At 45.6% G+C, this 23934-nt stretch overlaps 1 protein-coding gene across 1 annotated transcript in view; it reads right to left on the bottom strand.

Moving 5' to 3' along the window:
* Positions 1-23934, bottom strand: part of RHOBTB2 (Rho related BTB domain containing 2) — a 27938-nt gene extending 4004 nt beyond the window's left edge. The window contains 11 exon segments of the mRNA XM_078149652.1: positions 962-1067; positions 1782-1870; positions 4225-4375; positions 8393-8511; positions 9710-10233; positions 10235-10506; positions 10508-10727; positions 11572-11757; positions 12069-12172; positions 18155-18356; positions 23339-23934. Of these exon segments, the coding sequence (XP_078005778.1) occupies positions 962-1067; positions 1782-1870; positions 4225-4375; positions 8393-8511; positions 9710-10233; positions 10235-10506; positions 10508-10727; positions 11572-11757; positions 12069-12172; positions 18155-18356; positions 23339-23400 (2035 nt within the window). The 5' untranslated portion in view covers positions 23401-23934.

The following is a 23934-nucleotide window of genomic DNA, read 5'->3' as shown; positions in this document are numbered from 1 at the left end:
TTTAAACCTTGGGCAGATCACCTAAGTCTAATGCCCTCATTTTGAAGATGAGAAAACCAAGGCTCAGAGCGGAGAAATAACTTGTCCAAGGTGACATAGAAAATAAATGAGTAGCAGAGTCAGGATCTGAACCCAGTTCTTTGGGCTTCAAAATTCCATGCTCTTTCTACTACACCACCCTGGGCGGAGTACCAGTCACAGAAGTCTTTATGACCTACTCATCCTGGAATATTTATTTCCTATCTTATTTGCGCGTCCCCCTTCCCATCCCCACCCTAGGCCACGCTTTGGTCTCTTGTCCTTCTTTTCCAGTTCATCTCCCCTTCCTCGGGTTTCCTCTCATGAGCACCCCCAGAACCCCTGGCCTGGACTGGGCTGCACTCCTGTAATATGGAACGGGTCTTGGGCTCTGCCACCCACCACCTTCTCAGCACAAGCAGGCACTCTCAATCCAGAAATGGTTGCTCCTAGATTTGAAGATTTCAGAGGTCTCTTCCAACTCAAAATCATAGGATCCAATGACCCCCATACCAAATAGCCAGTATATGTGGTTTAAGTGCTCTGAGGTAGCTCAGTGGATAGAGCACTGGGCCTGGACTAAGAAAGACCTGAGTTCAAGTCCAGCCTCAGACACGTACTAGCTGTATGACCTTGGACAAATCACTTAACTTGTTTGCCTCAATTTCCTCTTCTATAAAATGGAACTATACTAGCAACTACCTCCTAGGATTGTTGCGAGGCTCAAATGAGAGAATAATTGTAAAGCACTTAGCTCGGTGCCTGGCCCTTGGTAAGTGCTATATAAATGTTAACTGTTGTTATTATTAAAGACTGGACTGCTGTTTTCTAGTATTCCTGGGACCAGAACAGAGGTTTGGGCATGAATTTAACGGCCCCTTGGTTACTGAGGAGGGACAAAGTAGGCATAAGAGGGTGGGGAACTGGGGCCGTAAGCACTCACCCGGAGACATGGCCTTCATATCTCGGGGGAACTTGCGGCAGACGTTGTTATAGTTGGTGCAGATGTGGTGGAGACACCAGTCAGCCAACTGGTACGCGCAATGGAACTGGAAGATGAAGAGAACACAGCAATCATTTTTAACCAGATACTACAGTGGTTTCATTACAGACACTTTTGGGTCCTGGACAAGGGGCAGAGACATCATAGGACTCTAGATATCTCCCTGGCTTGGGCAAAATCACCTTGATTTCCCTACATGACATCTACCAGCAAACGTCCTACTGACTCAATGACCTAGGCCTGCCTTTCCCAACTGTGTCCTACGTTCTCAATCCCTTCCTTCTCTTCTCTACCGCCCCCCCCCACATATGTCAGCCATCAAACTGGAAAGGGATCTGTTTAATGTACACTAAGATGTTGCTGACTGACATAGGCTGGCTGTTACATCTAATGCCTTGACCCAAAGAAACTAATCCCAATAGGTGTATTTCAGGCACTGTTTTGTGGGAAGTTATTTCCAGGGCACACTGTACAAGCAGCTAGTCTGCCTACGCCTCAAAGGTAGGGGGTCCTGCCTCCCATCCACCGAGTCCTCAAGACCGAGCCCTCCGTCTCTCCTACCTCTAGGAGGGCTCCTTTTCTGCTGCGTGCCAGGCATAGTTGAGTGCATAGGCTCAGGAGATGCACCAGATAGGGGGCACTGCAGAGAACCAAATTCGCCATTGGGTTTGCTTCCTCTACGCCACTCTATCCTTTACACAGATGGCCCCAATTCATAAGTATGGTGCTGAGTAATTAGCACTCTCCCAGCCCCGGTTACCTGAGCCAGTTCCAGGAACACAAGGACATCTCCATCTATGTCCACCATCATCTGCGTGGCTTCCATCAGTCCAGTCACCGTGTATTGTTCTGTGACAAATAAGCCACAGGACTCAGTCAGGGTACTGGACGCACAGACAGATGCTCATACAAACACATGCATTGTCCATGAGATTGTAAGAGGTGCCACAGTGCTCTTTCGTGCTCTCTTTTATAGCTATAAAAAGAGAAAGGCTGTAGGGGCTTAGATACCTGGCAAAGGTAGCTAGGGTCCCAGAGCCAAGAACAAAACCTTGCAAGCCAAAAAAAAAAAAAGGTCAGGAGAAAACTACTGAAATCTACTCAAACTTAGGGTGAAACCAGGATTATATTATATCAGCAGAAAATTAGTGAATGATACACTTAAGTTATACTTAAGCATTTGTTTCTTTAAATCTTCTTCTAAATTGTATTATATGATCCTTTAAAAAAATAACTGCTAGAGTAAGGAATAGTTTACCTATCAGATCTATGGAGAATGGAAGAATTTATGACCAAACAAGAGACAGAGAACATTATGAAATGCAAAATAGAAGACTGATTACATTAAATTGAAAAGATTTTGCACATAGCCAATGTAACCAAGATTAGAAGGGAAGCAGAAAGCTGGGAAACAATTTTTATAGCCAATGTCTCTAATAAAGGCCTCATTTCTGAAACAGAGAACTGAGTCAAATTTATAAGAATACAACTCATTCCCCAATTGATAAATGGTCAAAGGATATGAATAGGCAGTTTTCACAGGAAGAAACTGAAGTCATATGAAAAAATGCTCTAAATCACTACTGATTAGAGAAATGGAAATCAAAACAACTCTGAGGTATCACATCACACCTATCAGATTGCCTAAAGTGACAAAACAGGAAAATGACAAATGTTGGAGAAGATGTAGGAAAACTGGAACACTAAGGCATTGCTGGTGCAGTTGTGAACTGATCCAGCCACTCTGGAGAGCAATTTGGAACTATGCCCAAAGGGCTATAAAACTATAGCACTTCTAGGGCTCTATCCCAAAGAGATCATACAAATAGGAAAAAGACCCATGTGTACAAAAACATTTATAGCAGCTCTTTCTATGGTGGTAAAGAATTGGAAATTGAGGGGATGCCCATCCACTGGGGAATTGTGGTATATGAATGTAATGGAATACTATTGTGCTATAAGAAACGGTAAGCTGGAGGACTTCAGAAAAACCTGGAAAGACTCGTATGGTCTGATGCTGAGTGAAGTGAGCAGAATCAGGAGAACGTTGTACACCGTTAACAGCCACACTGTGTGATGACTGACTTTGATAGATGGAAGCATACTATTTGTTCTCCTTTTCTTTTGTTGTTTTGTTTTATTTCTTCTTCTTGTGGTTCTACCCATTAGTTCTAATTCTTTTACACATCACGACTAATGTGAAAATATGTTTAATATGAATGTATAAGTAGAACCCATATCAGATTGCATGCCATCTTGGGGAAAGGGAGAAAATTTAAAACTCAAAATCTTATGGAAGTGAATATTGAAAACTAAAAATAAATAAATTATTTCTAAAAAGGACTCCTAGTAAATGTTTATGTCATCCATTTTAATAAGTTCCATTTTTATAGAAAAAGCAAAATTGAGGCAGATAGATGACACAGTGGATAGAGCATCTGATTTGGAATCAGAAGATCTGAGTTCAAATTTGGCCTCAGACACTTACTAGCTGTGTGACCCTGGGCAGGTCACTTAACCTCTTTCAGTCTCAGTTTCCTCATTCATAAAATGGGAATAATTATAGCACCTAGCCCCTGGGGTGTTGTGAGGATCAGACAATATTTGTAAAGCACTTTGCAAATCTTAAAGCACTTTAAAAATACTAGCTAGTGTTATTTTTTTTTAAACTTAGTTGGTCATGCTTATTAGAAGTATAGCTATTATAAAAGAATGAGTTGTTGTTCAGTGTGTCTGACTCTTCGTGACTCCATTTGGGGTTTTCTTGGCAAAGATACTGGAGCAGTTTGCCATTTCCTTCTCCAGCTCATTTTATAGATGAGGAAACTGAGGCAAACAGAGTTAAGTGACCTGCCCAGGGTCATACAACTAGTAAGTGTTTGAGATCAGATTTGAACTCGTGAAAATGAGTCTTCCTGACTTCCTGACTCTATCCATTGCCCCACCTAGCTGACAAAAGAATGAGTCCATAGTCCCAATAGTACTCCTCACCTTGTAGCAGCCGCCCCAACTAGAAACACAGCAGGAAATAAACAGCCTTTGTAAATTCAAACTACAAGGTGCACTGGTGGGCCACAGTAACCAGAGGCAGCTATGTGGCGGGGGGTGAGGGGGGGGTGGGGAATGCATGCAAAGCTTTTCAGATCCTTCTGCTGGTGTGTGTGTCTGTGGGGGCATGGGGGGTCCCTGATAAGCCAAGTTACCTGTGAGTGCAACCAGGTGAGGCAAACACAGCCGGTTAGCAAGGATGATTAGCTTCATGTCGTCCAGGTCAGGGCTAGCACTGAACATGCCCGTGTAGAGGTATTCCAGCACAGCACGCATACAGCTTTTGCTGGTGTAAGGAAACATGACCTGGAGAAGCAAAGGAGACCAAGAACCATATGAAGCTCTGCCATGAGGAACACCTGCCTCGAGCTAGCCTCCATGCTGCTCAGCTAAAGTCTCACCTTCTGCCACACGGCCAATACCTTTCCTCTGTTGATTACCTCCAATTTATCCTGTAAGTACCTTGTGTGGACATAGTCATTTACCCCCATTGGACTGTGAGCTCCTTGACAGCAGGGGTGCTCTGGTCTTTCTTTGTGTGCCCTTAGCACGGTGCTAATAAATGCTTGACTTGACTGCTCCCACACCCTGTCTGGGACCCCAAAGATCTCTCTCCAATGGAGGCCTTGACAAAGACCCTACCCCCTGCATGTGTAGTTCCCCTTCACAAGTCTTCTATATGCGCAGAAGCCTGTGCTCTGACCCCCCCCCCCCAGCCTTCTCCTCCTCCTCCTCCTCTAAGTCATAAGCTTTGGACACCTCCTATCACCAGCTCTGCTTGCCTCTTGCCTACTGCAAGGAACAAGGAACGAGGACAGGTGAAACGTGTGCCAGCTGGATCCTTTCTCTGGCTTTTGATGCTATGGCCCTTGGCCCATGAAATCACTTCAGAGTTGTGCAGGAACTGAAAATGCTTTCTCATCAGACACGTTCCTTCAGAGCTATGGGGGGAACTAGCTAGAACCTTGGAGTCGAATAGGCTTTAATGAGATCGTGAGCAGAGAGTGGAGCAAAGTCATGGGCCCTTCTCACTGTCCTTTCCTCTGCAAATCCTACTCAACCCCTAAAGCCCAGTGCATGCCCTACTATGAAGCCTTCCACAACTACTCCACTGGTTGTTAAATGAGTAAAAGAATATTGGGGGGGGGGATGAAATGTTGGTTGTAATTAGAACTCTTGCCTACACCGATCCATCCCTTCCCTCAAGACCTCTAGCACTTAGAGTCTCTACCACATAACCTAATATTTGATGGATTACTGTGTTGAATTATTTTCTCAGTCTCTTAGGTCTTTATGGCACCTCTACTGTGCACCCACCATGGCTTGGTGTGGTGGAGAATATAAAAGAAATATAAGACACTGTCTCTGTCTTCAAGGAACTTATGTTCTAGTTGGGGAGATAGAACACATAAATGTGAAATGCTAGTCACAGCCCACTATGATAGTCCAAAACCCCTGGCTTCTCTGAGATCCCATGGGGCTTTACTGCTGCTCCAGACACACCTTCTTTCTTCCTGCCTTACGCCCTGCAAATTTTAGCAGATTTTCCATGGCCCAAGCTTATACAGCAGGGACTTCCCCTTGCTTAGAACTATCCATGGTGTCTCCTTGTCTGCGACATAGAAGAGAGGAACCCATGAGATATGCTTAGGTGACAACCTGCTCCCTCCCTATAAAACTCATGGCCTTAACCTGTGTCATTGAGTCATCATGGTATGAAGGAGACAAAGGGCCCTGGTGTCTGCCGCTAGGAAGAGGGACAAGAGTTCTGCAGAATCTGTATTTGCCAAGTCTCTTGTGGGGATGCTGTTGACTTCCTCTGTTTATGCTGTTGTCTGAAGACCACTGTATACAAGCATCCTCTAACTTCCCTGATTGTATCCTTTAATGTCCCTGCCTTTAACTCCAGGCATCTCATATTGGGTCTTAAGCCTTCCTTTGTGTGAAGGTCATAATAAAAGTCTGATGCTTTAGATGCTACTGGGCCTCCTTTCAGTTCCAAAACCTCAGAGACAGACTGAGACAAGAAGACCCTCTAAAATCCGGTGTCAAAATAAGTAGGATACATAGCAGTGTCATTGGGGTGCAAAGAGACAGGGCTCAATTCAACAAGGCCTGAAACAGTTGGGCAACACATCAAGGAAAAGGTGGAACTTCAGCTAGGCCCTGAAGGTTGGGTGGGGGTGAACCATCTGGATAGGGAGAGGGCAAGAGGAAAGGCATGGAGTGGGAAGGATGCACAGGAGGCAATGTGACACGGGGAAACAGCCCTGGGCTTGGAGTCTGAAGACCAGGCTCTGAGGTTAAGCCCTGACAGATGCTAGCACTGTGACCACCTACAAGTCACATGCAACTTCATCCCAGAATGTCACAGTTGGAAGGGACTTTAGAGGCTCTGCAGTCTAACCCAGGACTGATATTTGAAAACTTTCAATGATGGGCAGGGTGACATACTATCTCCTAAGGCAGCCCCATTCCCACTTTTGGAAAACTCAAATTGACGCAAGGGAAGACTTATGAACAATCTGAGCCTCTTTATGACTTCATTGATCCTAAAGAAAAAAAAGCTAATGCCCTTTCCCAAATGCTGTTATTTGTTGTTTTGTTGTTTCAGTCATGTCCAACTCTTCTTGGCCCCATTTGGGTTTTTTTTTTTTTGGCAAAGCTCATTTTACAGATAAGGAAACTGAGGCAAACAGGGTTAAATGACTTGCCCAGGGTCACACAGCTAGTAAGTATCTGAGGCCAGATTTGAACTCAGGTCTTTCTGACTCCACATCTGGCATTCTATCTACTACATGACCTAGCTGCCCCCACTTCCACGTGACAGCCCTTCAAATACTTAGTATACTATCATGTCTCCCCCCTCACTCTTCCCTTTTCCGGGCTAAACAGTTCTCTATCTTAAAAATGGCATAAACTCATGTTTTTTCACCATCCCATCTAGTCATTCTGGCTTACCAATGTTCTTTGTAAGAACTGAACACAATGTTCCAGATATGATCTGACCAGAGCAGAGGCTACCCCCTTATTTCTGGAAGCAAACCTCTTAACCAGCCTAAGATCAAACTAACTTTCTCCTAGCTGCCATCTCACCCTGATGACTCATATCGAGTTCTGCTATCCATTCTAACACCCAAATCTTTTCTCAGACAAACTGCTGTCTAACTATGCTTCCCCCATCTTCTACTTTTGAAGCCAACCTTTTAGACCTAAATGGTAGCTTTATACTGATTCCTCTTAAAATTTCATCTTAATACATTTTCAGCCCAATGTTCCAGACTGCCAAGATTTTTTCTGGATCCTGACTGTCATCCACTGGGTTAGCCATCCCTCCTTCCTTTACATCATCTGCAAATCTGATCAGGGTGCCTCAGTTTCCTTATCTGTAAAATGAGGATAACTCTTGTACCTTATGGGGTGGTTATGACCAAAATTTTTTTCAATGCCTCGTAAACTTTAGCATTCCATAGGAATATGAGCTTCAAAACTGCTCCCTCCCAGTTCAGAGCCTCAGTTTCCTCTAAATATGAATACCTGCACCACTTCTTTCATTCAGGGCCACTGCATAAACTTCAGATCTCTATACAAATGCAACTATTATTATGGGCAAAGAGTTGGCTTCAAGACTGAGCCAAGCCCATTTCAGGGGATACTGCTAGTCTGACTGGAACAGAGGGTTTGAGCTAGGGCTGCAAGAGGGCCTGGCATGCCAGGAAAGAGTCTGGACTCAATCCCATCAGCAATGAGGAATTGTGGAAGGTTTCTGAGACGAGGAGGTGACCAATGTCTGGCTTTGGGAAGACTGCTTTGACAGCAGGGGAGTAGCATGACTTGGAGAGAAGAGAGAGAGAAGGCAGGGAGACAAGGCTGCTGTCATAGCCCAGGTGAGGCCAGTACTGAGGGCCTGTACTTCAGGAGACAAAAAGAAAAGATGGATGCAATACATGTTTCCAAAGAATGGGTAGGTCTTGGTGCCTACATAGATCGAAGAAAGGAAAGACTCAAAGCCCACCAAAGTTTCAAGTGTGGGCAAGTAGAAGAATAGTGATACCATCAACAGAAATAGGGAATTTGGAAAGAGGGTTAGGTTTAGGGCAAAAGGGATTATTTCTATTTTTAACACACTGAGGTTCCTCTAGCTGTTCCATATGTCTTTGTCTCGTCTCTCCATTAGCCTACTTGCCTTACCCTTTAAGGGACCATCTGATATCCCCAACCATACCTAGCACAATGTGGACACATGGTAGGCACCTAATAGTTACTTGTTACAAGTGAGACAGGAGCCCATCCCCTTCACGCCCCACCTCCACAAAGCCTCACCTCCCTTGTGGAGCTCTCCACAAATGGCCCTCCAAACATGGCGGCCATCCAGTCACAGCTGGAGATCAGCAGCGGCTTGTGGGCACTGATAGTCCCATCATCCAGGATGAAGGTCACATCTGCAAGGAAGGAGAGCGAGGGTCACAGACGAAGGAAGGAGGTTAAAAGACCTACTTCCCAGGAGACTTGTATAAACTGAGGCACAGTGAAGTGAGAAGAGCCAGAAGAACAATTATACAACAATAACAATCCTGCAAAGATAACAACCAATTGGAAAGCTTTAAGAACTTTGGTCAATACGATGACCAACCAGAAGGCTCATAATGGAAGACGCTACTCACCTCCAGACAGAGAGGGCATGGACTCAGGGCAGACTGAGATACATTTTTTTTTTTGACATGGCCAATGCAGGAATTTGTTTTGCTTGACTATATGGGTTTATAACAGTGGTTGTTCTTGCTTTCTCAACAGGGGGTGGGAGGAGGGGGTAGGATGGAGAGAAGGTGGATCTTCATTTGAAAATAAATAAAATTTAATTTTAAAACAAAGAACTACTTTCTAGGGCTGCCAGGAACAGATCTGCCAGCAATCAGAGCGTCCTTAAAGCTGTACCTCCTCCAAGATCTGTGAGTACTTCCTTGGTCCCACCTCCATGGTACCTGTCTCAGACCAAACACTTGACACTTACTAGCTGTGTGACTCTGGTCAAGTCACTTAACCCCAATTGCCTAAAAAAAAAATACATAGTACCCAAGCTCTTAGCCTAGGGACTCCATGGTTCTTTTAGAACAAGACCTAGGATGTAAATATAAAGCCTATATCAGACTGATGTCTGTCTTGGGGGGGGCGGAAGGAAGGAGGAGAAAAATTTTCAACTCAAAAGCATATGGAAATGATTGTTGATAAATCAAAATAAATTAATAAAATTAAAAAAAAAAAGAACAAGACCTAGGGATTGGTGATAGTGATCCCAATGCATCAGAAATTGGTGTCCCAGTTACTTAATAGCAAAACTCTCATTCCGAATCTCCCTCGTCTTAGGCCTTCCCACCTTCCAGAAGAGGGGAGATGCTGAGGAACAGGAAATGAGAGAGAAAATTCTAGGAATGGTGCCATCCGATAGGAGTCATATAGCCTCTGGATGGTTAGGAGATGCCCAGGGTTATCATGAAGGAAGCCAGAGTCAACCAAGATCCCAAAGGGCCACTATGAATCAACGAGCATCCAACAATAATTTAAGCAAAGAAAATCCCTCTCTACCACTACTCCTGCTGCAGGTGTCCTCCCTAACTCGTGTGCCCTCTTCGTCCCCCATACCTGAAAACGTGCCTTTGGCGAGACACTCCTTGACCCGGTTGGTCCTACGGACGTGGAAGGCCTTAGTGATCTCTTGGTTCATGAAGGCCTCATGGTTGAGGATGTTGGCGACCATCATGCGTAGATCAAACACTTCCAGCAGTTCAGCAATGTGGGCAATGTGCATGAGATCCCGTTCGTTCTCGTCTAATTCCCCAGTATACAAATACTTGAGCACGGCCCGGAAGGGTCCAGGCTGAATTGAAGCATCCATTTTCACCACCACCATCAGGCGTGACTTGTAAGTGAGGGGGTCGTCTGCCATCTCTTCCTGAATGCTCACAAATGCGCGACTCCAGGATGAGAGCACCCGGCCACGCCCAAGCAAGTACCCAGCCCCATTGCCCCGAAGGATGCCATCACTAGTGGAAGCTCGGAGCCCTGCTGGGCCAGGACCCCCTCCCTCATCTGTGCTCTCACATACATCAAAGCTGGCTGCCCGCAGCAGGAAGTCCCGCCCATGGTGGTGGTGATGGTGGTGGGGGGTGGTCAGAGTGACCTTGGGGTTCCTCTAAGCGGGGGCCCCCTGACCCAGAGGAACCCCCCAGCTCTCCTTCACTCAGGTCCATGAGGAACAGGTCATAGAACTTGGAAGAGGAGGTGGAGAGGTAGATCTTGTGGGCAAAAATGCGCACCCGCTCTTGCAGCACCAGGATGACGTCCGCACAGAGAGGGTCCTCCAGAAGGTGGGCGGGACACTCCTCAGTGGTGGATGGGGGGTCTGGAACCACAATGATGGGGGGTGGAGGCTTGGGGGGGGAGGAATGGAGCCTGTAGCAGGGGGCGCTGGACATTTCGCAAGTGAGACTTCCAGAACTGCAAGTGACGACGTGAAATGAGGGCTGCCCGGATGGCATTGTCAAAGACGTCTTTGATGCCAAATTGAGCCACCACACTAGTCTCATAGTAGGGGATGCCCAGCTCCTTGGCCACCTCCCGGCCCTTCTCAGGAGGCAGGATTTCATTTGGCTTGATGGGCCTGGGTGGGAAGACAGAGAAAAACTGGGTTGTGGTAGAAGAAAGGAGGAGGTAGCTTTTCCCCTAAACTCATCTCAAAGGCCAAGGAAGTCTACTCAAAGTCCAGATCCAGTTAGGTAGGCCCTCCCACAGAACCTTACTTAGGCCATGCTGACTCCTCCTCCACTTGCAGTCTTTGCTCAGGCTATTCCCCTCTGCTCTTTAACCTATCCACATTCTATCCATCCCCTTAAGGTTCATCCCAAGTCCTACCTAAACTTAATATACTAAAATTAACTCAGCATCCTCTCCCATGAAACACTCCCTGGCCATACCAGCCCACAGTGCCACTCTTTCCTTTCTCCTGGGACTCAGTCTCTATACCTAACCATTGACTACCCCCAATCATTATTTGTTTCAGATGTGCTTAATTTGGATTTCTCCACCTATTTGTTGAGATCCTTGAGGTAATAAATACATCTTCTTGATCTTTTTTATTCTCCATAACTCCTAACACAATGCTGACTCAATAAACATTTGCTAAATGAATGAACAAACTGGACTGGGAAAAATCCTAGCTTGCAACTCCAGCTGCTACTAAGGGGAAGCAGGGATAAAGACCTCAGGGATAGGAAGGTGAAGCACAGACCCTCTCTGCCTTCCTTTCTATTCCTCACCTGGGGGCATATTCTATTTTCCTTCTTTGACCTCCATTTCCAGCCCCCTTCTCTTCTCTCCCACCTGTTTCCTCTCTCTCGGTTCTTTCTGAGGCTGCCCCTTTTAGTCCTCTTTTTGGAGGAAAAAGTCCCTGAAGCCAGCAATGTTGCCCTCCCATACTAGACGGCTCCAGGTCCCGGCCCCTTTACCTGGCCAAAGGGCGCCTGGCCCTATTGACGGCTTCCAAGTCAGCGTAGCGTAGGTCCAGCTGGCATCCCACTAGGATAACGGGAGCCCGAGGACAAAAGTGCTTGATTTCTGGATACCACATGGTCTTGACGTGGTGCAGGGAATTGGGATTAGCAATGGAGAAGCAAAGAACCACAACATCAGATCTGGAAGTGGGGATGACAAAGGAGTAGGTGCTGTTAGGGGGTCACCTTTCTCAGGAATAGAGACAGTGTAACACACGCATGCACACATATATATGCACATATGTACAAATGCAACACGCAGAGAAATTCCAGCTCTATACAAAGAGAACAGATTTGACAGAATATCATCAGATATGAGTACCCAGATACATTTACCCTATGGGAACTCTGATAGTACAGTCCCTCCCCTCTCCTTGGAATACTCAAGCTTAAGGTGGCTCAACTCCACCCACCCACCTGGCTCCCTGCAGGCAGCCAGGGTCTGGTCCTACCTCCCGTAAGCAAAGCGCCGGTCTTTGTGGTGGTCTCCGAAGGTGTCCCAGAGACGAAGGGACACACTGACATCATCTACTACATCCCGGGAACGTTCCAGCACCTTCGAGAAGAAGGAAAAGAGAATTTCTGTTTAGGATTCACCTATAAATCAGCTAAAGACCCTGGAAGTGGGGGGAGGGGAGCCCTGAACAATTCAAACTGTTTGGGTCTCCCCTAACTCCTCAATATTTCTATAAGGGTAAAATGAACAGCAAGGGCAACCTTTACAATGAAAGAAAACCCTAAAAGTCCTAAAGCAGTGTTGGAGAAGAATGGGGTGGGAAGGCAGGTGTTCTTGCCAGGCATCCGGTCCTAGCTTCCTTTATTTGCCCACTGTAGACATGGGCCAAAGGCTTTTTAATACCATAGGTAGCCAGTATTTTTTTTGTTCAACTCTTCTTTACTGTTGGCTGCTTCCTTGCAGTTTCAAATACAGAAAGGCCTCCCAAGTTTAGGGCTCTTGACAGGAATTCCAATTCCTATATCCTAGGCACATCTCCATTCCAGATCATAGCACTTTAAGGCTCGCAAAGCACTTTCACAAATACTGCCCCATTTTATCCTCACAACAACCCTGCAGGGTAAATGTAGTTATCGTCTCCATTTTACAGATGAGGAAACTGAGGCAAACTGAGGTAAAATGACTTGCCTAGAGTCATACAACTAGCAACGTATCCAAAGCCAGATCTGAACTCAGGTCTCCCTGACACTGGATCTAGTGACGTATCTATAGCACCACTTGCCTACCTCATCTTTAAGAAAGAAGAAGGCACAAAAGGGATTACTCTCCTGAACTCGATCCAGGCCAACAAGGAAAACTCGGTTGAAGCGCAAGCAAGAAGAGTCTTGGCAGAAAGTGTCCATATTATCTTGGACTGCACACTAGCAAAGGAGGGCTTGGAGTCTCACTTGCACCACTGACATCAAGAGAAGTTTCCAAGGGTGCGAAGAAAATATAGGAAGTTAATGGAAGGCATGGAAAAGCTATAGCCAAAGGACAGGAGGGTTCATAAGTCTTCCATGGTGATGCAAGTACAGCAATTGGTGGACTTGAAAAGACTTGAAAAGACTGTAACATCATTCATGATACCTTTTCACTGGCCATCCTCCAGGCCTGGAATGCTCTCTCCCTCCTCTCTGCCTCCTAACATCCCTCAATTCTCAACTAAAATCCCACCTTTCAAGAAGTCTTTCCCAATCCCCCTTCATTCTAGTGCCTTCCCTCAGGTATGACCATGACTTTATCTTGTCTCTATCTTGTATGTAGGTCGTTGTTTATTTGTTGTCTACCCCCACTAGATTATCAGCTCCTTGAGGACAGGGTCCATTTTTGCCTTTCTTTGTATCCCTAGCCCTTAACCCAATGCTGAGCACACAGAAGGTGCTTAATAAATCCTTGCTGACTTGACGTGAGCTCATCTTCCCTTGCAGGGTTCCATGTTCTCACAGAAAAGTAAAAGGTGGAGAAAATCTAAGGCTTTAACAAGAGCTTCCAAATCAAGTCAACATATGCTAGATATAGTACCTTGACATACAGTCATTCAAAAGGCCTTCCTCACATTTTTTTTTTGATCTAGACCTTTTCGAAAAAAGCATACTGGAACAAAATATGATCCGTGATTAAGAATCTTCAAGCATTTCAAGGGCTGTCATGTGAAACAAGGATGAGACTTGTTCCATTTGGCACCAAAAGGCCGCAATAGAAAGAACAGGTGGAGGCTGCCAAGGGGCTAATTTGGGTCCAATGTCAGGAAAGACTTCCTAACAACAGCCGTCGTCCTGAAGGAGTATGGGCTGCCCAGAGAGGTGGCGGGTTCCTCCTCTGTGGAGGTCCCGGAGTAGATGCTGGACGACCACTTAGCGAGCCTGGTCAAGGATGGATTGGACTAGAAAGCCACTGAGGTCTCCTTCTAACTCAAATCCTCTGAAATAAGGGAGGCCAAAAGCTTGACAATTGCTCAGAAATCTCATGCTTTTGTATCATAAATCCATCTCTCCAAGAAGGGAGTGAGAAGCCCCTGGGAGTCCTATGAGCTGTCTACATACACTCGTATCATCAACTAGTTATTTGTTGTTGTCATTCAGCCACATCAGACTCTTCATGACCCCATGGACCATAGCACACCAGGCCCTTCTATTCAGCACTATCTCACAAAGTCTCTCCAAGCTCAGGTTCATTGCTTCCATAATACTATCTATCCATCTCATCCTCTGCCGTCCCCTTTTCCTTTTGCTTTCAATCTTTCCCAACATCGGGGTCTTTTTCAATGAGTCCCATCTTCTCATTATGTGATCCAAGTATTAGCAAAGGTCAAAAGCCAGAAATTACTTCATATGTAATTTCTGTATTTAATTTTATATGTTCACATTATCTTCTCCCTAAGTAGAATGTAAGCTCCTTGAAGGCAGGCGTGTGTTTCATTTTTTTGTCTTAAAATTTCTACCCTGAGCAAATTAAATGAATGAAATGCAACACCAAACTATAAGTATAAAAAGAAGACACAATGAAATTATAAGAGTAATTATAAAAAAAGCACTGGCTTTGGAGTCAGAGGACCTGGGTTCAAAGGTCACTTCTGATTACTACCTGGCTAATCCCGGACAGGTGAGTCACTTACACTTCCTGGGTCTCCTTTTCCTCTTCTGTAAAATGGGGGGTGGGGAGGCAGAGGGGCAGGAGGACTAAGTGATACCTGAGGCGCTTCCAGCTCTACATCATAAAATAATAATCTTATGAACCTAACCAAAATAAGTCACTGACTCTAAAAATGGGAAATGGACAACGACAAGGGTGCTGAGAATTACTTAGGAGCCATGTGATCTGAGACAGGTGTCTGGGACTTCGGGTTCCTTTTCTGTAAAATGACAGGGTTAGACTAGATAACCTCAAAGGTACTTTCCAATTCTAAATCTATTACCCTATGATGCTACGGCCTGAGAAGACAGCTTGAGAAGGACAGAAGAACATACAGGATGGTATGCTAACCAAAAAAGGGTAAGGGAAAAAGGAAAGAGTTCCAAAGAGATCAGTTCAGCTCCACAAGATGCTTCAGTGTAGCTCTGATTTTAAATGATGGTTAAAAAAAAATAACAGATGCAAAAGGCACATAATCAAGGGAAGAAACAAAACCCTGGCAAGGGCCTGTAAGAATGGTAGCAGGAAGGCTAAGGTGAGAATGAGCTGAGGCTTGCAGAAAGAAAATGCTGCACAGAACAAAAAAATTTTGAAAGAGTACATTTAGGTGCAAAGAGAACAAGGAGGAGATCGGCCAGCAGTTGGTGAGGATGCTGTAATATTTAAGAGATGACAAAGAGAAAATGGAACTAGCTACTCAATGGCTGTTTTACTTCCAATTTCTCTGTCAAGAAGAAGGATCTCCAGACTGGAAAGGGAACAACAAATGTACACGGAGAGGGTCTGAAAATCAAAGACCAGTGAGGAGACAATCAAGGGAGCGGCTAGCTTCTCTAAATGAGTGCATATCATGTGTCTCAGTCAGTTACATCCCAGAACACATCCCAGGGTACCGGAACAACTTAAGAATATGAACAAGGAGTTGTTGACAACGATCACTGAAAAATTATGGACCACCAGAAAGGTAGCAGAAGACTGAATATGGGCAAACCCAGCACTTTTCAAAGAGGGAAAGGGAATTCTGTACACGAATGATAACAAACTCAAACAGAAATAGGGGCTGCTAAACCCTAATATGTGGGCTGCATATTAGCTTAGAAAACCACATACTAACATTATCTATGTTCTACTCTATTTTTATTTAACTTGTTAAATATTTCCGATAACATTTTAATCTGGTTTGGTCTGCACTTAAGAATCTTGGTTGGGGGGTGGGGGAGAATTAGGAAAATTCTAGAACTGACTTGAGTTTTTAAAATTTTCTTTTTCTTTTCTTGTCTTAAAAATATTATTTGTTACATAAGGTGGTTCTTTGGGAGAGGAGAGAAGGGATACTGGGGAAAATTTTGGTAATATTTAAAAAAAAGACACCAATAAAATTTATTTTAAGAAAGAAAAAAAAATCCTGGAACTGATTATTAGGCAATGTTTTGTGAACATTTACAAAGCAAAAAGGCTGATTTCTGGGAGCTAGCATAAGTTCACTGAGAATATGTTACACTAGACCAGGTGTTCTTAAGCTGGGGCTCATGAATCCCTAGGGGTCTGAGAGATTTCAGGGGATTCATAAACTTGAATGGGAAAAACAATTACATCTATATTTTCACTAAGCTCTAACTGAAGTTTAACATTTCCTTCAAATATTTAAAAAAATATTCTGAAAATAGGTCCACAGCCTTCACCAAACTACCAGAGGATTCACGTCACAAACTGTATCAAGAACACCTGAACAAGGTCAGGTAGGTGGCTCAGTGGATACAGCACCGGCCCTGGATTCAGGAGGACCTGAGTTCAAATCCGGCCTCAGACACATAACACTTACTAACTGTGTAACCCTCGGCAAGTTACTTAACCCCACTGCCTAGCCAAAAAAACAAGAAAGAAAGAACACCTGAACCAGACCAACCTAATTTCCTTTTCCAATAGTTATTAAGCTAATAATTAAGCAAAAAAATTATAAAGACAACATTTCTGGATTTAGCAGTATTTTTGATACAGTCTCCCTTGACACCCTTACGGATAAGATGAAGAAATGTGGACTGAATGATAGCAGAGTTAGGTTAATCAACCAAAGCGTGTTAGATCAATGTCAAGCTAAAGGGAAGTGTTTAGTGGAGTACCACAGAGCTCTGTCCTTAACTCTATTCTATTTAATGTTTTTATTAATGACGCCCAATAAAAAAATCAGTGGCAGAACTAACAAATATGAAAATGATAAAGAACTGGAAATGATATAGTTAACACATTAGATGACAGAATCAGGATATAGAAAAATATTGAGATAAATGTTAAGTTTGGCATTTGGGTTCAAAAAACCAACCGAATAATTATGGGACAGGAGATGTAGCTAGTTAACAGTCCACAAAAAAAAAAGAATTAGACATTTTAGTGGACTGTAAGTTCAATAAGAGTCATAGTAAGATGTGGCAATAAAAAAAAGTTAATCTTTTTTCCCCCCAGACCTGTATGGAAAATTCACAGGGAGAAAACTATTTCTACCAATAGAGACCAGCAAGTGTCATACAATTTATAGTCTCAGAGTTTCCTACGGCATGGAAAGGTCACACTGCCAGTATCTATCTGAGGTGGGCCTCAAACTTGGGTCTTCTAACTCCAAAACCAATTCTCTATCTGCTATGCCTCAATGCTTCTTGTCAATCATAACCTGGATTAATAGAAGGAAAGTGTCTTGAGTGACAGAGGTGAGAGTCTTATTGTACTTAGCCTGTTAAGACCATATTTGGAGCAGCTTAATCAGTTTGGAAAACCATGGTTTAAGAAAGATATCCATAAATTGGAACATGTCTTTGGGACAATGAGCTGAAACTCTTGTAAAAGGAATGGATGAAGGAACTAGGGATGTCTAGTGTGGAGAGGAGAAGGCATTAAGGGAGAATTGATAGCTGACTCAAATTATTTGAAAGGCTGTCACAGGAAGATGCATTACTTTTCTTCTGTGTGGCTCCAGATGACAGAACAAAGACCAGTAAGTGGAAGTTACAGGAAGCCAAACTCTGACTGAATCTAAGAAGTGTTCTCTGTACCACACTGCAATGAATGGCTTCAGCCAGAAGTGAATTCCTCCCTTCTGGAGCTATTCAAGTTGGAGCTGGGTAACCGTTTGATTAGGGATGGTAATGGAGAACTGATGCTAAGTCTTCCATACTACATTCCTACCATAAAGCCATGTAATTCTAAATTGATCACACTCCCTAGGGTGACTCCCCTTAGGTATGTCTGCTAAAGCTTTCCCCTTCTGTTATCCTGTTAGATAATAGCCCTGGTCATGGAGGCATACTGTGAGCTCTGCCAGTCACTTTTGCCTCAACCCCAAAACTGGGTATAGTAGCTTGCAGCCACAGGTATGGAAAAGTCCCAGATGGAGCCCCACCCCCTTGCACCTCTTACCTCCTGGCACACCCGATACTGGTCAATGGCCCAGACTGTGGGCACATGGGTGGCAAGCAGCTGGTACTGGGTGAGGGTGGCATTGCAGGCACGGGCACAGATAAGCCTGGTCTTGCCGACAGCGTTGTCCCCGACCACGACGCACTTGATGGTCTCTACGTTTGGCCTCTCATAATCCATGTCAGAATCCATTAATTGGGACCTGGGAGGAAAGAATGAGCCTAGTTGGGGCAGCTCTCCAAATCATCTTCCCAATCTAAGAAAAGGATTGATTTAACTCAAGGCAGTCTCTCCCAACAGGAGAAGGAGGAGTTGGGTTTGAACAACTCCCTGGGCAACTTTGCTGTGCAAAAGGATGGGGAGGGGGTGGACGACAAAGCTGCCCTGGTAAGTGGTGGTGGGTGCCGGGCCCACATTAGCTTTAAAGAGGAAGCCCTGGCATCTAGGAAGAGTAGAAAGAGGAAGACTAAAAAAGAAGGGGGCAGGGGTCCTATGAAGGCTGGGAGGAAGGGAACAGCTCCATCAGGCTCTCACCTCCAAGCTAGGCATCTGAGTTGGGGAGGAGACACCCTTTCCGTTCAAGACCATGGGAGGTGTCCCTCTGATTTTCACCAAAGAAATGCCAGTCTGACAAGGTTCTCTCCCTCCTCCCCTGCTCTACCCTGCCCTCTTCTTTCTAGCGCAGCGGTGGCAACAGAACAGCAAACAGCTGAGAGAAGATGAAGGCTCAGCCAGGTCCCCACCCCTTCCCAGCATGCACGGAGGCAGAACTACTTTAAAATTTAATGGACTTGTCAAAGCCAGCAGCAGGCTCTCCCTCCCCCCTCCATTTCTCTTTTGGAAACTCCCACCAGGCCTTTCCTGGGGCTAGCAGCCCTTTCCCCTTTCCCCAGGGCCCTAGCTTATGCTGCTTCAGGAGTTTCTCACTCTCTCTCTCTCTCTCTCTCTCTCTCTCTCTCTCTCTCTCTCTCTTTCCTTGCCAGCCTAGGCTGGGGAAGCTTCTTGAGTCACTAGATAGAACTCAGGATTTTCACTGTGACAACCCACCACTATTCATGTCAGTCCAGGCTGCTTGGATATTTTGATTAGGGACCCAGGGATGGTGATGAGGACAAAGTTGGGAAGGCTGTCCAATCCCATTTGCTGATGCCCGTGCCTGCTCTCAGAACCTACAGCCCTTCCCATGATCTCACCTGAGCATCTCACCCAGACATCCTATGTCCTGGTTCTAGGAAACTGAGGTTGAGCTCCCATAAACATACTTCACTCATTCAGCAAAAAAAAAAAAAATCCTCATTTTAAAAGTCACAGTCACTGGGGTGCCCCTGGCTGGAAGCTCCCTGGAACGACTGGTTGCTTCAACTAGGGATGCTCAATTAAACAGCATATCAAAGACCCCTGAGTCTGAACTGCTAGGTCAAGCACAGACTCAGTGGTAACTACTCTTCCACTTGACCCTTACCTCAGTTTCTCCCTCTGCCAAGCTGAGAGGAAACTCCAGAACTAGGAGAAGAGAATCGTTATTCAGATAAACAAGCACAAAGTGCTTGTGTCCATGTGAAGTCTCACAGAGTCATTTGAAAAGGTAACACGGGGAGGCCCCCAGCTCAAGGGAGCAATGCCACTGGGCTCCAAAATGGCAGTTAACAGAAAGTGGCCTGGGAATTCACTCCAATGGGAAGGGATTGGGCACAAGTTAAAAAACTGAGCTGGCACTATGTCAAAGCATCTCCTGTGTGCACGTTGGGCGTATATGCCATACAGGATATAGTCAGCAGGCAGGGTGGGCAGGCCATGCATGGCAGGAAAGCTGTGCAGGGTACGCAGGCGGTACATGGCGGGCAGGCCATACAGGCTGTGAGAGGCAGCCGGGGCTTGCAGCACATACAGGACAAGCAAGCTATGCAGGGTGTGCAAGGGGATCAGGGCATGCAAGGCTGATGGAGTATGCAGGGGGTACGTGGAATTACAAAGTGTTTGGGTCACATAGGGCATGTATGGTGTATATATGCATTCAGGGTATAAAGAGTGAAGGAGGTATATGGGGATTCAGGGTGTATGGGGCATGCAAGCTATGACAGGCGGGCTAGGCAGTCCTGGGAGCTGGAGCAAACTGGATTAACCCTTCCTGCTTCAACAAAAGCAGAAAATAATTTCAAGAGGTACACAGTTCTATTTCCCTAACCCATCTAACCCTGAAGGCCAGCTTGAGAGGGAGGGAGTGGAAGCTCCCACATTCCTGTGAGGCTCCTGGGATGCTGTAACATTGTGCCAACGTGCAGGAATGCAGAACTAAAATATCCAAGTAACAATGGCAACGGAGGTTTTCATGAGTGGGTGCATCTGAGCAAAAAAGTACAGCGGAGATTTTTTCAGGGATGCTCTCTCTTCCCAGCTCACCCTATCCTATTAGCATAAGATAGTCCACACCCTGACAATGCCTCCTGCCCCACCCCACCCCACCCCTACTGGACTGGCACCAGACCCATGGCCCTACTCAGAACAACTACCTCATCCTGCAGTCCTGATTTCTCCTCTACTCTCCAAACCTAGTCCTACCCCATTGGAAAGAGTCTCTTCCTCCCTTCTTTCTTCATCCCATTAACAAGAATCACACTTTAAAAAGTGGAGTTCTGATATAAAAGTAAGGATACTGACCAGAGGGGAGAGAAGTCAGTTTCAATTTTGTCTTTGTCATTCAAGCCCCTAATGCAGTTCACTTAGTAGGTGCTTTCTAGGTGATTATGGACTTGGGTGGAGTGTGCTTTGGATGGAAGGGTGGGGAGGGGCAGAGAAGTGGTAATTTAAATGATGAAAATTCTTTCAGATGTCCTATTTAGGATATCATACAGTACTTTAGCAAAGCTTTGAGATGATGGTAAAAAAAAATTCAACAAGTTAAAATGACTACCATGGAAAAATTCGGGGGTCACTTTCTCCCAGAAATCTCTAGGCCCAGGAAAAGAGAAAAAGTGAGAAGAGAAAAGATCTCTTGAATCTGGGCTTTTAAGTTAAGCTAGGAAATCTAGCTATATTTCAGTGTTATCAGCCTTCCTGCACAGAATGGAGTCCAGGAGACTAGCACAGCCACCCTCCTCTCTGGACTCAAGAGGTTTTGTTGATTTAAAGAAAAAAAAGGCAAAGAAAAACTTATGCAACACTAGAGTTAAGCAGAGGATAGCTAACCAATGAGGTAGTACTTAAAGAGTCAAACTCTAATGGGAGGTGACATGAGCCACATTTAAGGAGAAGCAAACTGAGGGGAAAGGGGAGGGGGGGGGAGAAGGGAGGAAAAAGTCCTGTAAAATCAAACATGAAGATTTACTGGAGTTGGGTCCAATCTAAAATTCCCCTTGACCATCCACTCTCCAGGGCTCCTTTTATTTCCTATTCTTATACCTGACTCCCTCCCTATTCTGCTACTCTCTAGTTCCAGCCTATGCTACATAACTCCAGTTATAAAATTGTTCACTGCCTAGCTTCCGTAGGGGAACTGGCTCAGAGAGGGACCAACCACTTCACTTCCCAAGTACTTCACTTCCCTGGAGGGCACGCGGCCTCCCCTTTTGGGAAATGGAGATGAGAACTTCACGAGGTCTCCTGGGTCTTGGTTAATTCACATCAGCAAATTGCTTTGAGATTCTGGGATGAAAGGAGCTACTTTTCTTATTATGTAATGCTGGCATTATATAATACTAGATTCCATATCTATCTATGTAATTACATCTTCCTCCATAATATAGGATGGCCCAATTAAGTCAGACCACTGGTAGCATAATCAGGCCTATTTTAAATGGGGACCTGTATCTGAGAAACAGAAACAGCTTTCTATTGCAAAACATTATTATACTGTTGTATTATTATTATTATTATTATTATCAGTGTATGACAGTATTCTTAATCCTAACGTTTTACAACCTGAGTCAAGATTAATTTGCTCCTATGGCTGGTACTCAACCATCGCCATTCCCTCTGAAGATCTCTTTTTTTTCTTCTGGCCTCCAGACTTTCTCCTAACAACAACCCTCCTAGACTCAGTTACTGATCTTTCTCTCCCCAACTCCCAACATGCAAGTATGAGTCTCTTTCCATTTTAGAGATTATGAACCCCTACCCCCTTCTTCCTTATTCATCAAACACAAGCCATCTTTTAGTAGCCTCCCCTCAAACCCTTACTGCTCCCCCACAGGCTTTCCTCACTATGCCTCCCCAGATCTTTGTGTTCAGCCAAGTCCCACAAGACCTGATCTACTTGAACTCTTCTTTCATGGGGTTCCTATCTCAACCTCACCCCCACTTATTAGAACCTAGAAAAGCCCCCTTTTCCCACCCACAGCAAAAGAATGTCTGCTCATTAGAGGCTGCCCCAATCCCTGGTTGTCAAGGAAACTACAGAATTTCCCAGGGAGCCTAGTCTGTTTCCTAGCAACCCACCCAAGAATCTCCCATATCCTGCATCTTACACAAGGAAAAAGGAAAGGAGAAGCCTGAAAAAATAAGGGGGGAGTATGATGTCTTTATTAAAAGTAGTTCTTGTTAGGATCCAGAAATACTTCTGGGACATGTAGGGATGAAAGAAGCATCCAACATGCTGACTGAAAAGGAAAGTAGGGCCCAGAGCTCTCTTTTAAACAATAACATTTCAGAAAAAAAAACCCAGTAAAACAAAAAACTAAGTAGCCACCAACATTTTTAGGTGCAGGAAAATGCCAAGGTGCAAACCCGGAGTCTCCCTACTACTCTGCAAGCTCTGAGACTTCTAGGCCCGCAGCTAAGAGATAGAATCCAGCTGATTGTTACAAAATATCGCTACCAATCTGGAGTGTCTTTCTTCCTTTCTTTTTTGAGGATCTGCTGATCTGCACGCGCACACACACGCAGACATACACACGCAAGACACACGAAATAAATAAATAAAAGGAGATTCGGCATAAACACCAACTGAGTAAAGGCGGCTCCGTTTCTCTACAAAACCCGGAAAAGGTTGCTTCACACCCCCTCTCCCCCCACCCGAGAAATCCACCAGCCCAACCAAGCAACATTGCTAGGGAACCTGGGGGCGACGGGTAGGAATGATTAGAGACAAAAAAATGGGGAGGGAGGGTTAGAGGGAAAGAGGAGGACAAGGTAGGCAGGAGAGCGAGGTATGACCGCCGCCACTGGGAAAATGAATTAATTACTTACACCGCTACATGTGACTGGGTAATGTGGAGGGCAAGGATCACACCTCGTCCTGCAAAACACATTCATTTTTACTGGGTGGCTGGGGTCGATCCCGTGAGTGCAGGCAGGATGCGGCGACCGGGGCCCGAGGCTGGTCCTAGATGAGGCTGGCCTCCAGCTGCAGGCCGGCCGGGCCCGGCTGGACGGCGGAGCCAGCGGCGCGGTCCCTACGCGCTGGGCACTGCAGCCGCGGCCTCTCGCGTATCCTCAGCATCTCCGCGGGCGCGGGGCGCTCAGGTTCATGGGCAGCAAAGGAGGCGCCGCGGGGCGCTCAGGGTCATAGGCAGTGGCAGCTGCGGTGGCGCCGCGGGGCGCTCAGGGTCACGGGCACCGCGGCTGGGGTCCCAGAGCTGCGTGATCGGTTACTGCCCGGCCTAGTCTGCTCCCCTCCTTCGGCGGCGGAGAGCACAGGGTGGGAAGGAGGGAGGAAGAAAGGGAGGGGCGAGGCTGCAACGGCTTGTCCGCGCCCGGGTCCACTCCGGTTGCAGTGACGGCACAGCGAAGCTGCCTTGTACTGCAGTCTCGGGACCGGCTGGGCGACCTCCTTTTTTCCATTC

This window comes from Phascolarctos cinereus, unplaced genomic scaffold (genome assembly GCF_003287225.1).
Source record: "Phascolarctos cinereus isolate Bilbo 61053 unplaced genomic scaffold, phaCin_HiC Scaffold_2;HRSCAF=192, whole genome shotgun sequence".
Taxonomy (NCBI): Eukaryota; Metazoa; Chordata; class Mammalia; order Diprotodontia; family Phascolarctidae; genus Phascolarctos; species Phascolarctos cinereus.
This window is presented reverse-complemented; position numbering and strand designations above follow the sequence as displayed.